Raw genomic sequence first — 18,824 nt, 5'->3', positions numbered from 1 at the left:
AGTCCCGGAAGATCATTTTTAACTGAAACGTGTAAAGAAGCCGAGGATGTTTTCTCGTTTGATCCCCTCTTGTTGTTCATCAGAATGGAATTGAAGAGAAGAGCGCAGGGTGGATGGATGGATGGATGGATGGATGTGCCGCGTCCTGCTCAGCCTCCATTAGGAATATTGATTTCAGGCTTGGGTGAAACGCGGCCTTTGGAGATTGTGGAACAAATTAGCCTCGACTCTCTCAACTCAGCATTCATAACAAGCCCCGTGTTAGTCTTAAATCATTTGCCTCAAAGGTGACGAGTGTCTCATAGACTCATGGACTTTGGACCCCCTTGACTTAGATCAGGGGTGGGCAAACTACGGCCCGGGGGCCACATACGGCCCGCCAAGTGTTTGAATACGGCCCGCCCAATCTTTCCAAAGTATTTCATTTAAACTCAACATACAACCTGGCATCATGGCCTGAGCCAACCTTTTGATGGTTTTATCAATTTCGTTTTTTGACATGGTCTGTTGTTTACAAAGTGCTCCTGAAAAAAGGGACACAAGCACATAATAATAATAATTATTATTATTATTAGATTATTATAATTATTATTAGAACTATTATGATTATTATAATTATGATATTAATGCTAATTATTATATTAATTATATATAATATTATTGTTATATTTGCACATTTTACATAATAATAATATAATAATTATTATTTTAATTTTATTGTAATTATTATAATATTTTATTATTTTTAAAATATTTAAATTTAAATATAAAATAATAAATAATAATAGCAGATTGCATGACAATTTTACAGATACAATAATACCAGGTGGACTGTTACGTGTAAAATATATAGTCTGCCCCCCCCCCCCCCCCCGTAAATTTTGTCATATCAATGCGGCCCGCGAGTCAAAAAGTTTGCCCACCCCTAACTTAGATGAAACTGTTCCTGCTCCTTTTAAAAGAACCATTTGTAGGACAGATCATAGTCCTTGTAAAAGCAGGACATTGAAGGTTGGTGGCATGTCTTCAGGCACCGGGACCAGGGACGATGCTCCATCACGCAGTTGCCGGAGAAATTCTCTCAGGTACCTGCAAGACGCAGAAACACTTCCAAGCTAGCCAATCATGAACTTTATATAGGCCACCAAAAACTTTGCAGACGTAACACAGCCAACGGGATTGCAAATTCTTCAAAACTGGTCTCCTAGTTTCCGTCCTCGCTGCCTCCCCGCGCTCATTTGTCACCGTGGCCCGATTATTTCAGCGTTCCTTCCTGATAACCTTCCTCTCGTTGTTGCCGGGACTGGAGCAACCCTGTCCTGTTCTGACCTTTCAAATTGTTTTTTTTTTTTTTTGAAGACAACAGGCCGCTGTCAGGCATTCGGTCAACTCTTATCCTTGCTTTTAAGTAGCCACGTTTTCATGGACCCAAATATTCCAATTCCATTCGGTTGATTATAGCGGCGCATGTAGACACGCCATTGGAATATTCCTTTCCATGGATACCATTGCTTTCGGAAAGGTCATTCGGAAAGAGAAAAACTCCAACATGGCTAATGTCATATTTTTGTTATCTAAGCGTCTAATTATACATAAAATCGCATTAGTGATTTGATAGATTTGATTTGATTCTCATTCTTGCATACAGGAAGTATAAATTTGGAGATTAAAAATTAGATTAAAAAATAAACCATTCTAAATAAGACTAATTAATTAATCACAGTTAATGTGTGTGTATATACAGTACATAGCATACAGCAGGGGTCTCAAACTCAATTTACCTGGGGGGCCACTGGAGCTAGGGTCTGGGTGAGACTGGGCCGCATCAGGTTTAAAAAAAAAACCCGCATTTATTAAAAACAGAAAAATGAATAAACTTCCGATTTTCTACAATAAAAGCTCTGATAAAACATTCCACTGTTCTCAAATATCTTACTTTTTATTTTTCTACACAAAATAAGATGAAAAATAAATAAACAAATCAAGAATAAAGAAAATCAATCAGTAATAAATAAATATAATAATAATAATAAAACGGCAAATAATAAAAACTTAAGAAACCACATATAGTTGGTGGGTAGACAAATGATTTTTTTCATATTAAAATGAACAAAGCATTATTAGAGCCCTGTAGACATGACAAAACACGACTATAGTCACATTTATACTCTTTTTATTTACAACATATTGCGCAACCGCAGATTCTTGAGACACATGCTAACTCGCAAACTAGAGAGCTAGCGACCTAAACGGTAGCCTTCAAGTTATTTCCTTTCAACTTAAATAGCCAAAAACTTACCACTTCCACACGGATAGGGAGGATAACTATTAACAGTTATTTAACCTTTAACATGAACATGAATCAAACGTAATAATTTTTTCTGGGTACATGATACCATACAGCATCCATATCAAACTTTAACATTAAACTTTCATATCAAGGCGGGGGCCTCAAACTAGTGTCCTGCGTGCCACATTTGGCCTGCGGGCCGCGCATTTGAGACCCCTGCTGTATGGTATCATGTACCCAGAAAAAATTATTACGTTTGATTCATGTTCATGTTAAAGGTTAAATAACTGTTAATAGTTATCCTCCCTAGTCACATTTATACTCTTTTTATTTACAACATATTGCGCAACTGCAGGGTCTTGAGACACATGCTAACTCGCAAACTAGACAGCTAGCGACCTAAACGGTAGCCTCCAACTTATTTCCTTTCAACTTAAATAGCCAAAAACTTACCACTTCCACACGGATAGGGAGGATAACTATTAACAGTTATTTAACCTTTAACATGAACATTAATCAAACGTAATATTTTTTTTCTGGGTACATGATATCATACAGCATCCATATCAAAACATTAAACTTTCATATCAAGGCCGGGGGCCTCAAACTTGTGTCCGGCGGGCCACATTTGGCCCGTGGGCCGCATGTTTGAGACCCCCCCGGCATACAGTTTCCTCCCCCATACGCTGCATGGATGGGTCAGTTTATGGAGCAGAAATAGTGAAAGGAGGCGTTTTAAATCCCCGCTGAGAGCCTGTGTTTTAATTGAATGTGTACGCTTAAGTAAGCCTGATTGACAAAAGTGTCAACTGCAGACCAAAAGCAGCTTTCAAAGCAAGGAAAGACTGAATTCCGGCTTTCCTTTCACTACCACAATTTTTTTTTTTGCATTTACTGAAATACCGTCAGTCGTGTTTTTACCACAATAATGAATCTGAATGTTAATCTACTTTTCTGAAGTAGTATGCATGCCACAAATGTTATCATATTCTTACATGTTTTAATACACTTTGTATTGAATGTTTTGTGTTGTGGGTTCATGGAAAGGTGCTTGTGGGTTCTGCACACAGTAATGCATGCTTTCTTCCATTTAAATGCATGATGTATGTATATGTCTTTACTGCTTGTGTGTGTTTCTTCTGAAAACCAATCTGTGTCCTCACCGCAAATTTGCAACCCGATACCCGCCAGGTACTCGTTCCAGGACGAGGAGGACATGTTCATGGTGGTGGATCTCCTGCTCGGAGGAGACCTTCGTTACCACCTGCAGCAGAGCGTCCAGTTCAGCGAGGATGCGGTCAAACTTTACGTCTGTGAGATGACGCTGGCGTTGGACTACCTGCAGAGTCAGCACATCATCCATCGGTAAACATTTAACTTTATTTTCATGTCCTTTGCACATTCTTACATGACATCCACAAGGACTAGATTTTTGGACTCTTTGGGGACCGTCGGAACACAGCCGTAAGCTCGATATTCAGCGTAATTCGTGACTCCGCTCTTTGTTCACGAGCTAGCTCAACGCCAAAGCTGCATCCCCGCAGATAGCGGCCAGGAACAATGTGTCGACGGGAGCGCACGGAATGTCAGCGGAATTAAAAAGAGCGATAACGCTCAAAATAACTGCTGGGGGTGCGGGGCGGGCGGGCACGGGGTTCAAGTAAATCCCGGCTTCGAGCTACCAATGGAGGTGGAGAACAGAGGTGACGGACAGATGAGTGAAATGGGACATTTATAAGCGCGCTATCTCGGTAACCTAAGATTGGGATTTTTTTTTTTTTTTCCGTTGGAACTGTCAAGCGATAACGCCACCAGGGTGGCACTAATGCATTTCGGCATGTATGTTTGTTATCTTAATATTATTTGAGGAAAACTTTGGAAGAGTCTTATATCAGTAGTATTTTTATACTATACATTTTTGTATATAAGTAGATTTTTGCATCGGATACCAATATATCTAATAATCACGTAACTCTTACTGCAGAAATCCATTGAACTATGCTTGGAATTCCCAGGAAATCTATACTCAAAATGTGAATTCCACTTGGTGTCTTTGAAGCTAACACTTCATGGCTCATAATAACGCCATTAAAGTGAGCTTCTGCTTCAATGAAAAAGAATAGCGTTAAGGAAAATACTGTACATTTTCACACATGGATAGTATCTTTTAGTTTGATTTAAACTTTTGAGTTCATTTTGAGCTGTTCATATTTTCAATATATATACCGTATTTTCTGGACTATAAGTCGCTCTGGAGTATAAGTCGCAGGAACAGCCAACCTATGAAAAAAAGTGCGACTTATAGTCCAGAAAATACGGTATATACCGTATTTTCTGGACTATAAGTCGCTCCGGAGTATAAGTCGCACAAGGCCAAAAATGCATAATTAGGTCGAAAAAACATACAAAAAACATAACAATAAAAGAATAGAGAACAGGCTGAATAGGTGTAAGATATGCTAACACAATGCTTATTCAGCTACACAAAAAATAAACATGAACAGAAAAGGTGTCTAGTGTTTATGTAACATAAACACTTTTTCCATTTATAAGTCACTCTGGAGTATAAGTGGCAGGAACAGCCAACCTACGAAAAAAAAGTACGAATATATATACCGTATTTTCTGGACTATAAGTCGCTCTGGAGTATAAGTCGCAGGAACAGCCAACCTATGAAAAAAAGTGCGACTTATAAACCGTATTTTCTGGACTATAAGTCGCTCCGGAGTATAAGTCGCTACAAGGCCAAAAATGCATAATTAGGTCGAAAAAACATACAAAAAACATAACAATAAAAGAATAGACAACAGGCTGAATAGGTGTAAGATTTGCTAACAATAATGCTAATGCTTATTCAGCTACACAAAAAATAAACATGAACAGAAAAGGTGTCCAGTGTTTATGTAACATAAACACTTTTTTCATTTATAATTCGCTCTGGAGTATAAGTCGCAGGAACAGCCAACCTATGAAAAAAAATATGTATTTTCTGGACTATAAGTCGCTCCGGAGTATAAGTCGCACAAGGCCAAAAATGCATAATTATATATGCATTTTTTTTATAATACGATAATTGTGTTCGGTCATTTATTTTTCGGTGCATAAAACACAGCAAAAATGGGTATATTTCACACAAAGTGACAAATAGTGATTAATTCCGATTAATTCATGTGAAAACTGATGAATTAGATAAAAAAAAAAACAGTTGAATGACATTAGTATTGTGAACAGATTACTGCAATACGATGGCGTAATGCTTATCTAATACTGGTACGGTATTTGTGTTCCTCCAAATACCCACGGATGGGCCTCATATGTGTTCCTCGAACGGTTAACCATTTGTCATCTCCATCCACGGCGGGAACGCCGCCTGCAGCCTTTGTTCGAATGTGCTGAGCTCACCACTAATTGCCAGCCAGTGAAAGAGCCGGGTCCCTGCAGACCACAGATTTAGAACCACGGGAGGCAGAAAAAGAGTTTGAACCTTATCCAAAAAACACTCAATTGGGCTACAGTTCTTCCTTCAAATATCAGCGTGCAGCCAAATGACGTCTAAATGCGATATACGCTTTTGTTACTTGATTCCGCACCGTATTGGAGTACTTATGATGGATGTAGCTGGCAAAGACTGTGCGTACCCTGCCAATAGAAAAGCAATAAAAGCACTTTACTTTTTTTTTTTTGGCATCGTCTTCCCTGTTTTTGTCACACTTCTGCCTCCTCTCGGAGCCATAATCCAAACCACGGCCGCCCTCCGTGCCACGATTCTGTTCCACCCTGCAAGTTTTTGACAGGGCAAAAGCATACAATGATTTTGTTGCACTCGCTGAAGGTCTCCGGTCTCCTAGCAACAGTCAGCTGCCGCCACTATGCCCAAGGAGGTAAAATTAGTTCTATTAGCGAGGTAAGAAAAAGGCTGAGTCCTTTTGTGCGATTGTTTCGACATCGACATCTTGTCTTAGCCCAACTTGAAATACTAAAATACTGCAAACGATGTGAAGCGTTCACGGGATTCTGTTCATTAAGCAAAAAGCATACATGAATGGAACCGTTTTTTTTTTCCCTCATTCGCCTCGTTGCAGCGCCTCTCTTTTCTTTTCTAGTGGCAGACTAGAAAATATTAGCTTAGCCTTGCATCGCCATTTCTGTTAATCACCTGTGTACTAAGTACTAAGCATGTGGTAAACCTACAGGGGATGGTCTCGTGCATCGTGTGATTCTTACTGTTGAGCGGAATGAATGAGACATTCCTACCGAACATTTTTCACGGTCACATTTATTAACGTATCGCAGCAACATTTTGTTCACATATATGCCGCATAGGCCTTCAAAAAACCCCGTCAGGGTTTTTCTTTATTTGCACATAGTCAGAAGTTTATATAAACTCATTATGGGCTTAAAAGTAGTTTGGGTGCATTCTTTTCCAGGGTGGAATGATTATGCGCGTTACATGCTCAATTATTTTTCAGTTATTCAGAGGGTACGTAATTTAGAATGTAGTATTTTCTATAATTTACACAAGGAAAAATGACCTTTTTTGGGTTTTCCCCAACCCTAACCCAAATCCCTGTTTGAGCCAAGAACACACCTTTTTTTTTTCTGTTGGTTCTGGCCGTTTTCCCACCAAAAATGCACGTTGCCTGTTGGCTTTCGGATTGATTTTAGGATTTTATTGTTTGTTTTTAAGGCGTTGAATGAACTGGCCCCCAAATGCATCTCGGACTTCATCCAAATTTACTCTCCAGCACGGTCACTGAGGTCCGAGGGCCAGCTCCAACTTGTGGTGCCCAAGACGAGACTTAAGACCAGGGGAGATCGAGCCTTATCTGTGGTTGGCCCCCAAACTATGGAACTCTGTCCCCTCCCAAGTAAAAAAAAAAAAGGCCCCCAACATTGAAAGCTTTAAGTCTCGTCTTAAAAGCCACTTTTATTCTCTGGCTTTTAACTCGGAGTTAGTCGTATGGTCCTGTGACTTTTAGTTCTTTCTTTTTTATTTTAATTGGTTTTTTTTTTATACTTTTATTGCTTTGCTTCTTGTTTTTAATATTTTATTTTATTATTTTATTTTTGTATTTTTGTATTTTTTTATTTTTGTATTTTTTTATTTTTTTATTTTTTTATTTTTTTATTTTTTTATTTTTTATTTTTTTCATTTTTTTCATTTTTTTATTTATATTTATATTTATATTTTATTAATATTTTAATATCTATTTTACTATTCATTCATTCATTCATTTTCTACCGCTTTTTCCTCACGAGGGTCTTATTTCTTAAATGATCTTTTAGTTTTGGATTAAATTCAATTTGTACCTTTTATTTATTGTATTTTATTTTTAGTCTGTGCAGCACTTTGGAAACTCTGTTTATAAAATGTGTGATATAAATAAAGTGGATTGGATTGGATCATTGGGATTCACCTATGAAGCCCCCTAAAGAAAAATCGAAAAACCTCCAACATTGTTTTATACACATGTTGTAACCATGTAATAACAGTCAAACCATGAAAGAAAGTGCGGCTTATAGTCCGTAAAATACTGTATTTGAGGTCAAGGATTTCAAACCTTACAACAATGTAGCAACTGTCAAGTTGGCGATGGTAGGATCACGATCAGGGGCTGTTTTTCCTGCCGGTTTTACAAACTGGACGGACTCATGACTAACTAGAGTAACTCCGAATTCTTCAACGTGAACCACAAATCATTCAATAGGCGGCTGAAACGGACAGAGATCCCAAAACCACATTAAAACCGGATCTGGAACGGTTAAAACAGATTAGCATGAAGCTACTAGAACCCTGACCTCAACCGCATTGAACGTTTGTGGGCTATGCCTGAAAGACCTGATCCGTACCGGGAATTTATAACCAACTACAAGTTCTGCCCGGTGGTCAAACATCTGGCCACTTGTTGATGGCTCCAAAAAGCGCCTGGAGGTGAGACTCGTTGAGGCGAAGTAGTCGTGTGGGTGTAAGTACTGCATATGGCGGATCCGTGTGTATAACCTCGACCTGCTGGAGACTTGAGAAAAATTTCAAACCTCAAAGTGTACGAAATGCTTTATACATGTAATCTATGGCTTCCTTATACCCTTATATTCCTTATATTTCCAATGTTTAGAACAGTGTGTTATTACAATAATTTCTACTTTTCCAACATGGTATTGAGCTTACATTGTTTACTGTATGAATATTTTGTAATGTATTTGGTATTTGTCTGTTGTAGAGACGTCAAACCGGACAATATTCTTTTGGACGAGCAAGGTAAGGATACCAACTGGTTTTGCTTTCATAATGCTCACATTGTGATCTTCATAAATTGTTCTACTAGGATATGTACTGTATGTTGCAGTGACCACACCCGTTTTGTAAAATTTTTTTTATAAATGTGGCAATGTTCCAAACAAGACCAGAAAGTTGGATTTCCCATCTAAAACAGGGGTGCAACGGGTGTTTTTATTTTTAAAAATATATTATTTAACAAGAAAAATAATAAACACAAACAGCAAAAATTGAAAAATCAGCAGTAATTAAGTAATTAAGTAAAAATAAAGTAATATTACTAATAGATAAATGTTTTAATCTAACGAGAAAAAGTTGTAATTTTATGACTTTCGGGCTGCACGGTATTTAAGTGGTTAGCGTGCATGCCACGTAGCTAGGAGACCCAAATTCAATTCCACACTCAGGCATCTCTGTGTGGAGTTTGCATGTTCTATACTAATTAATTAATTAGTAATTAGTTTAATCTAATGAGGAAAAAGTCGTAATTTTATGAAAGTAAAAAAAATCTTTCGGGCTGCACGGTATTTAAGTGGTTAGCGTGCATGCCACACAGCTAGGAGACCCGATTTCAATTCCACCCTCAGGCATCTCTGTGTGGAGTTTGCATGTTCTATACTAATTAATTAATTAGTAATTAGTTTAATGAGGAAAAAGTCGTAATTTTACGAAAGTAAAAAAATCTTTGGGGCTGCACGGTATTTAAGTGGTTAGCGTGCATGCCACGCAGCTAGGAGACCTGACTTCAATTCCACCGTCAGGCATCTCTGTGTGCAGTTTGCATGTTCTATACTAATTAATTAATTAGTAATTAGTTTAATGAGGAAAAAGTCGTAACTTTATGAAAGTAAAAAAATATTTGGGGCTGCACGGTATTTAAGTGGTTAGCGTGCATGCCACGCAGCTAGGAGACCCGACTTCTATTCCACCCTCAAGCATCTCTGTGTGGAGTTTGCATGTTCTATTCTAATTAATTAATTAGTAATTACTTTAATCTAATGAGGAAAAAGTCGTAACTTTATGAAAGTAAAAAAATCTTTGGGGCTGCACGGTATTTAAGTGGTTAGCGTGCATGCCACGTAGCTAGGAGACCCGATTTCAATTCCACCCTCAGGCATCTCTGTGTGGAGTTTGCATGTTCTATACTAATTAATTAATTAGTAATTAGTTTAATGAGGAAAAAGTCGTAATTTTATGAAAGTAAAAAAATCTTTGGGGCTTCACGGTATTAAAGTGGTTAGCGTGCATGCCACGTAGCTAGGAGACCCGAATTCAATTCCACCCTCAGGCATCTCTGTGTGGAGTTTGCATGTTCTATACTAATTAATTAATTAGTAATTAGTTTAATGAGGAAAAAGTCGTAACTTTATGAAAGTAAAAAAATATTTGGGGCTGCACGGTATTTAAGTGGTTAGCGTGCATGCCACGCAGCTAGGAGACCCGAATTCAATTCCACCCTCAGGCATCTCTGCGTGGAGTTTGCATGTTCTATACTAATTAATTAATTAGTAATTAGTTTAATGAGGAAAAAGTCGTAATTTTATGAAAGTAAAAAAATCTTTGGGGCTGCACGGTATTTAAGTGGTTAGCATGCATGCCACACAGCTAGGAGACCCGAATTCAATTCCACCCTCAGGCATCTCTGTGTGGAGTTTGCATGTTCTATACTAATTAATTAATTAGTAATTAGTTTAATGAGGAAAAAGTCGTAACTTTATGAAAGTAAAAAAATATTTGGGGCTGCACGGTATTTAAGTGGTTAGCGTGCATGCCACACAGCTAGGAGACCCGAATTCAATTCCACCCTCAGGCATCTCTGTGTGGAGTTTGCATGTTCTATACTAATTAATTAATTAGTAATTAGTTTAATCTAATGAGGAAAAAGTCGTAATTTTACGAAAGTAAAAAAATCTTTGGGGCTGCACGGTATTTAAGTGGTTAGCGTGCATGCCACGTAGCTAGGAGACCCGAATTCAATTCCACCCTCAGGCATCTCTGTGTGGAGTTTGCATGTTCTCCCCGTGCATGTGTGTGAATGAGTGTGAATGGTGTACTATTCACACTCAGGGTGTACAAGGGTGTACCCCGCCTCTCGCCTGATGACATCATTAATCATTTTCATGATTAAACAGACAAAATAATGAATCAAGTGGTTATTTTTGTAAAATAAAAAATTATAATGCAATAAAAAATAAAGCCAAATTACCGTGGCAATAAAATCATAATTACAAGAAGAGAATTTACAAGAACACAGTTGAAAAAAAAAATAAAAAATCTCCATCAGAAGTGGAAAAATGGCATTTTATTAGAATAGAGTTGAAATGTTAAAGAAACAAAACAAAAGTAATTACTAAAAATACACATTTTAAACCATGCCTAAATGTGTCAAAAGTTGTAATATTATAGATATCATGTGAATAAAGTCAAAATATGGAAATAAAGTCATAATTTTACATTTCCAAATTTACAAAAATTAGGTTGAAATAAAAAAAAACGAGCAGAAATGGGGGAAAAAAGAGCAGCAATGGAAGTTTATACCAATAGTACACTTTTTCACCTAAATGTCACCTACAGTATATGCAGTTTTTTTTTCGAGAAATGTGTACAACTTCTTGGCATTGCTTCAAAAAAATATCAAAGCGGCCCATTTCAAAATATTCCACTGGGCATTTGTCTGCACGGCTCTATCACAGCAGTACAAACGTTGCCACAGGAGGACCTCAGATATTGGAGTTGGACCCCCAACCTACTGACTCTTCACGAGTTCCAACCGTAACAAAGTCGCTGGAGTCAGGATCCCACATGAGGGATTTAGCCGTTTTGTTGTGCACTGGTTTGTTTTCCTTTCTTGGAATTGTTAAAAACCGGAATACGGATTGTTGCCTTCCCTCAGGTCACGCTCATCTGACAGACTTCAACATCGCGACAATAATAAAAGATGGAGAACGAGCAACAGCCTTGGCTGGAACCAAGCCATACATGGGTGAGATGATGTGCTTCCAACTTTATGGAATCATTTGGGAGATGACCTTTTCTATTTCGGAATGACTCTGTGTACAAAAGGTTAAAAAAAAAAAAAAACGAGGGAGGAAGAACTGGACCAACCCACACAGATCCCAATCAGACATCTCTTGAAAATGGAGACCCTGTTGTCTAAAGATTTTGGGCGAATGGACAAAAATCTTGGGTCACAGTCCTAAAAAACATAAACTATGAACAACGATACTGTATTAAAATACTCACATTGTGCAAATGTCAGATTTCATAATTTTTTTACAAAGATAAATAATATTACTAATAGAAAAATGTTTTAATCTAACGAGAAAAAGTCATAATTTTATGACAGTATAAAAATCTTTCGGGTTGCACGGTATTTAAGTGGTTAGCGTAAACTATGAACAACAATACTGTATTAAAATACTCACATTGTGCAAATGTCAGATTTCATAATTTTTTTTTTTGGAGTTTTATGGAATCTCTTTGTGTTCCCGCTCAGCTCCAGAGATCTTTCAGTCCTTCATGAATGGAGGGATGGGCTACGCCTTTGAGGTAGACTGGTGGTCATTAGGGGTGACGGTTTTCGAAGTTCTGCGGGGATGGGTAAGTCCTTTTTTTTTTTTTTTTTTAAAGGCTGAACTCGTTCTCATCAATGAATGAATCTTTCATATTATTTTTTTCTTTCATTTTTTTGAATCGCTCCAGAGGCCGTATGACATCCATGCCAGTAACTCGCTGGAGTCTTTAATCCAGCTCTTTAGTACTGTCAGTGTCCAGTACAGCCCGGCCTGGCCGAAAGATCTGGTTTCTCTATTGAGGAAGGTAAGTTGGAGACCTTTCCCATGTTCAATTCCTGAAGCAGTGCCTAAGATATGGGAGTTGGAGACCGAACCCACCTTTCACACTTCCACAGCTCAGTCCAGACCCATGACCCAATCCATGACCTCAAGATCTTGATCCAAATTGTAGATCCTTAATAGAATTGTATCCGGTTTTATATCATGTTGAGTACTCAATTGGGTAAAACGTGTCTGGTAATGACTTGTAGATTTTATAATTTGTTTAAAATCATTCATTTGCACAAATGATATTAATTAGGGCTCGATTAATCTGCAGTTTATTTGGATTAACCAATGAACCTGATGTGTGTGAATATTTTGTTTTGCCTAAAACTTTCAAGGATGATTAAGGAAATTCAAAAATTCACATTTGGGAGGGGTGACATTCGACTTTTAATCCAAAAACCGTGAATCAAATACCAAAACAGTTGTCGATTAACTGGTTAATCTATGAATCTTCAATCCCGTATCCCATTCCGATGTGAGCCAACTGTATCCAGACGTACGACTGTAACAACATTCCAAGACAGAACCATCGGTCGGCTTGTGGTCTTGATTCAGTTTTCATTTTCCAAACCACATCCAACTTAAAGTACCACATCAAGAAACTGACACGTACTAATTGATATCGAGGTCACAGCTTTACAAGCACCATAAACAATGACTCTGTACTAATCGTGATTAATCTAAATTAATCAGCAGTGATCTGGATTAATCTGATTTCAACTTGTAATGTTTTTTTTTAGCCGCAGTTCTAATTGAATTAGTATGCAGCCTTACGGTCTTCAATGAGTTTGGTAAAAGCCAAACGTTGAGTCACGGCAACACCGAAAGGCTCAGCATGAATAAAAAAGGTTACATGAGAGGTCATATGGCGGTGAAAAAACATGGAAGCCACATGAAATAGGGATGCTGGGTGGGTGGGAGTGGGGGAACGGTGGGGGGTAGGCTACAGCTGAAGGAAGGACGAGTGGAGACCCTCGGGGCAGAAGAGGAAACACAGCAGGCTGGAATCTTTCATATGAAACTCTGCAGTGTGTGTGTGTGTGTGTGTGTGTGGGTGTGTGTGTTGCTGATTATTTGGATCAAAAGCAGCCATTCATTTTCTTAACGAACCCCCAAATGTGCTTTCAAGTGAAAAGCTGCCAGTTTTTCTCAAATGGAATTGATTATTTTCAACGCTTACTTGTTGAGTTATACTTACTGATATTATTCAGTCATTTGGTGTTCTATGTGTGCATACTGTCTCTGGGCGGATGTTGCGCATGGAGTGTCGGGGTCTCTTCCGCTCTGCTGCTGATTGATTTCCATGTCTGGACTCAGGCGAGACAGACCTATCTGGTGGCCCTGCAGGAGTCAACTCCACTGTACTGAAATAAACAAGAGGTGAAAAAGCAGAGAAGGAGTATTAGAATGGCGGCCCAAGTGTTTTACCCCTGTAGTCACACGGTGAACGGGATCTTCAAGAAGGTCACCCAACGTTTCAGTTCAAAGTAAATGAATGGATAATTAGTTTAACACTGCCCTCTGTTGGTGTGTGCAACAATATGGGGTTAAAAATACACACTACAATTAGTGTTATTTGAGGTATGGTAAAAGTCCAGTTATGATTCAGGCTACACAACGTTCATTGTGCACACAAGTTGTGCAAAATCAAAACAAAATGTCCAAATTCTTGGATCATAAATGTGGAGTTTACTGTAATCCTTTGGATTCCTTGGGATATTAGTATGTTAAATTATACTATAAACACCCAGGAAGGCGCCCAATTCTGCTCATTTCAGGGGCTTTTAAATAATAAATTAAAAAAATAAATGAATGAAAATAATTATAAAAAAATAATAATAAAAAATAAATGAAACTCATTTGGGTACCATAGTCAATTTCTTTTATTTCCACATTATTATTATTATTATTATTATTATTATTATTATTATTATTTTTTTTTTTTTTTATTATTATTTTTTTTTTATTAGTAGTATTATTATTATTAGTATTAGTAGTATTATTATTAGTGTTATTATTATTATCATTGTCATTGTTATTTTTATTATTATATGGGAGCCAGGCAACAACATTTCATTGATAATGATTATTATCATTATCAATATTATTATAATTATTACAATTATTATAATAATAATTATTATGATTATTATTATTATTGTTATTATTATTATTATTATTATTATTATTATTATTATTATTATTATTATTATTATTATTATTATTCATTAATTCATTTTCTACCGCTTTTCCTCACGAGGGTCGCGGGGGATGCTGGAGCCTATCCCTGCTGTCTATGGGCGAGAGGCGGGGTACACCCTGGACTGGTCGCCAGCCAAACACAGGGCACATATAGACAAACAACCATTCACACTCACATTCATACCTATGGACAATTTGGAGTCGCCAATTAACCTAGCATGTTTTTGGAATGTGGGAGGAAACCGGAGTACCCGAGGGTGGAATTGAACCCTGGTCTCTTAGCTGTGAGGTCTGCGCGCTAACCACTAGACCACCGTGCCGCCCATTATTATTATTATTATTATTATTATTATTATTATTATTATTATATGGGAGCCAGTTAACAACATTTAATTGGCAATTTCACTGCTGTGTTATTGTGCAATGACAATAAAGGAAGTCTATCCATCCATCCATCCATCCATCCATCCAACTCCTTAAATCCAATTGGCATTTTTCTCCTCTTGGCCGACGCCCCTAGATTCTGCAACCTGCTCCCCCGACCACACCTCCTTGGTTGCCATTGGTCGGTGGTCCAGGGTCTACTCAAGCCAAATCAAATAAAGAGATTTAAATTTGACACTCAAAGGAAGAATAATATCCATCCGTTTTTCTGTACCGCTTATCCTCAAGATGGCCGCCATCCACACTCACATTCAATTTGGAGTCGCCAATTAAACTCCACACAGAGATGCCCGAGCGGGAAATCGAACCAAGGTCTCCTAACCGTATCGGGAAGAATAATATATCAAGATATTTGAGGGTCTGTAACATCGAAATAAGTACTCTTGTATAATAATAATAATAATAATAATTACTCTTGGCATCCTTATTAGGGAACAACACTTTGGGTATAAAAACACAAACTATGTGTTTGTTTGTGTTTCTTCCCACTAGCTACTAACCGTCAACCCAGAGCATCGTTTCTCCAGCCTGTCTGACATGCAGACTTCGCCCTACCTCGCCGACATCAACTGGGACGCCGTTTACGAAAAGAAGATGGACGCCGGCTTTGTTCCGAATGTGAGTGTCAAACATTCCGATACAAACACATAAAAACAATTAAAAGTGCGCACTAGGAGATGTCAGGAGTGGAGTAGATAAATAATGTAAAGAATTACTAATTGCCTCCTTTTGCTGGTGTTGCACACGTTCATGCCTGGTTGAGGTCTTCATCACACGCCCGGCATGCAGGAGTCAAATGATCTCCTTGTGGACCTCTCCTCCTGTAGAAAGGTCGCCTCCACTGCGACCCCACCTTTGAGCTGGAGGAGATGATTCTGGAATCACGTCCCCTTCACAAGAAGAAGAAAAGATTGGCCAAGAACCGATCTCGGGACAACAGCAAGGATTCACAGTCTGTGAGTAACGTTACGGTTGACGAGAATTGAACAGTTTTAACAGTTCATTGGAATTGTGCGATTGGTTCCATGATCAATGGCATCTTTGAATAAACACCTAATTAAGAAATACATATTTGTGTTAGGTATTATTTAACTGCCAACCATTTGTTTTAGATTACATTTGATATCGTCTGTGCAAGTCCACAATCCCAGATTCAAACTATAGTTTTCCCCGCAACCAGAGTTATTATTTATATGTTAGGTCTCACCTCACTTCCTCTTTCTATCCATCCATCCATCCTCTTCCGCTTATCTGGGGTCGGTCACCAGGATCCTGGGATCCTTGGGATCCTTAATGATCCCAAGGATCCTGGAGATCCCAAGGATCCTAAGGATCCCCAGGATCCCAAGGATCCCAGGATCTCTGCTCCTGTGACCCGACCCCAGACTCCCCAGGATCCTAAGAATCCCAAGGATCCTAAGGATCCCTAGGACCCTGGGGATCCTAAGGATCCCAATGATCCCAAGGATCCTAAGGATCCCAAGGATCCCAATGATCCCAAGGATCCCAGGATCTCTGCTCCTGTGACCCGACCCCAGACTCCCCAGGATCCTAAGGATCCCAATGATCCCAAGGATCCTAAGGATCCCAAGGATCCTAAGGATCCCCAGGATCCCCAGGATCCCAAGGATCCTATGGATCCCCAGGATCCCAAGGATCCCAAGGATCCTAAGGATCCCCAGGATCCCAAGGATCCCCAGGATCCCAAGGATCCCCAGGATCCCAGGATCTCTCCTCCTGTGACCCGACCCCAGACTCATTGGGATCCTTAGGATCCTGGGGATCCTAAGAATCCCAAGGATCCTAAGGATCCCTAGGACCCTGGGGATCCTAAGGATCCCAATGATCCTAAGGATCCCCAGGATCCCAAGGATCCTGAGGATCCTAAGGATCCCCAGGATCCCTAGGATCCCAATGATCCCAAGGATCCCAGGATCTCTCCTCCTGTGACCCGACCCCAGACTCCCAGACTCATTGGGATCCTTAGGATCCTGGGGATCCTAAGAATCCCAAGGATCCCCAGGATCCTAAGGATGTACATTTATTCTGCCTAATCGTAATTCTTGTCCAGAATAAGACATGCTTTCCTCATTTCCTCTGTCTTTATTTTAAGGACGTTTTGCTTTTCCTATTTGTCATCCTGCTCGTCATCACAGATTTCCCCTCTTTGTGTTTTGAGCTCCCCTCTCTTCCCATCAGGCTGTCGTCATGGCATCAGTGATATGAACGTCAGCCCTGTCTGGTTGTCTCATGTCTCCAGTGTGGGCATAGAGTTTCTACCACCATCAAGCAGGGTTATGAGACACGGAGTCTGTGTGTGTTCTCACGCTGTGTTATTACAAAGGTTATTAAATGATAAAGCCTTCTGGGCCGTTGTCATGGCCTCAAGAGCCTACCAGCTTCTATTTTGGTCTTGGCTAAAACATCCAATTTGGGGAAGACTCACAAACAATTCATGACGTGATTTCAAGAGCCCGACCTCAGAGAGCGCGGTTTTTGATTCATGTTGACGCTAATGAGGAGGATGATGATGGTGTTGACATGTGAGATGATGAAGACGCCATTTTTAAAAACGTTGTTTGCTTCCAGGAGAACGACTATCTACAGGAGTGCCTTGAAGCGGTGCAGCAAGAGTTCATGATCTTCAACCGTGAGAAGTAAGTCCATGCTTTCACCAAGAGTTACGTTTCATTCAGGGGATTCTCAACTGGTGGGTCGCAACCCAAAAGTGGGTCACACAGCTCTTTTCAGTGACAGATATTTTTCACAGAAATGACGTAATGCTGTAATTATTTAGTTCTATTTATCTGTTTTTTTTCTACCTAAATATGCATTTTTGGCCTTGTGCGACTTATATTCCAGAGCGACTTATAGTCCAGAAAATACAGTAAATAAACCCGCAAAAAATGCGACTTATACTCCAGTGCGACTTATGTATGGTTTTTTCTACTTAATTATGCATTTTTGGCCTTGTGCGACTTATATTCCTGAGTGACTTATAGTCCAGAAAATACGGTAAATAAACTCGCAAAAAATGTGACTTATACTCCAGTGCGACTTATGTATGTTTTTTTCTACTTAATTATGCATGTTTGGCCTTGTGCAACTTATACTCCGGAGCGACTTATAGTCCAGAAAATACAGTAAATAAACTCGCAAAAAAAGCGACTTATACTCCAGTGCGACTTATGTATGTTTTTTTTACCTAATTATGCATTTTTGGACTTGTGCGACTTATACTCCGGAGCGACTTATAGTCCAGAAAATACGGTAAATAAACTCGCAAAAAATGCGACTTATACTCCAGTGCGACTTATGTATGTTTTTTTCTACCTAATTATGCATTTTTGGCCTTGTGCAACTTATATTCGGTAGCGACTTATAGTCCAGAACATACGGTAAATACCCCTGCAAACAATGCGACTTATACTCCGGTGCGACTTATGTATGTTTTTTTCTACTTAATTATGCATTTTTGGCCTTGTGCGACTTATACTCCGGAGCGACTTATAGTCCAGAAAATATGGTAAATAAACTCGCAAAAAATGCGACTTATACTCCAGTGCGACTTATGTATGTTTTTTTTTTTTTTACATAATTATGCATTTTTGGCCTTGTGCGACTTATATTCCTGAGTGACTTATAGTCCAGAAAATACGGTAAATAAACTCGCAAAAAATGCGACTTATACTCCAGTGCGACTTATGTATGTTTTTTCTACCTAATTATGCATTTTTGGCCTTGTGCGACTTATACTCCGGAGCCACTT

The 18,824-nt window shown here is 38.8% G+C and overlaps 1 protein-coding gene across 2 annotated transcripts in view; it reads left to right on the top strand.

Annotated features, from left to right (window-relative positions):
* LOC131103421 (serine/threonine-protein kinase 32C-like) overlaps positions 1-18,824 on the top strand; it is a 79,099-nt gene that overhangs the window by 57,030 nt on the left and 3,245 nt on the right. For both annotated transcript variants that reach the window (XM_058049712.1, XM_058049703.1), the window contains 8 exons: positions 3,482-3,655; positions 8,512-8,549; positions 11,461-11,550; positions 12,064-12,167; positions 12,270-12,386; positions 15,548-15,673; positions 15,883-16,011; positions 17,645-17,712. In XM_058049712.1, the coding sequence (XP_057905695.1) occupies positions 3,482-3,655; positions 8,512-8,549; positions 11,461-11,550; positions 12,064-12,167; positions 12,270-12,386; positions 15,548-15,673; positions 15,883-16,011; positions 17,645-17,712 (846 nt within the window). The remainder of the gene's footprint in view (positions 1-3,481; positions 3,656-8,511; positions 8,550-11,460; positions 11,551-12,063; positions 12,168-12,269; positions 12,387-15,547; positions 15,674-15,882; positions 16,012-17,644; positions 17,713-18,824) is intronic.

Source organism: Doryrhamphus excisus, chromosome 2 (genome assembly GCF_030265055.1).
Source record: "Doryrhamphus excisus isolate RoL2022-K1 chromosome 2, RoL_Dexc_1.0, whole genome shotgun sequence".
In the NCBI taxonomy this organism is placed as follows: Eukaryota; Metazoa; Chordata; class Actinopteri; order Syngnathiformes; family Syngnathidae; genus Doryrhamphus; species Doryrhamphus excisus.
Note: the sequence above shows the minus strand (reverse complement) of the source record. Positions and strands in the feature narration are given on the sequence as shown.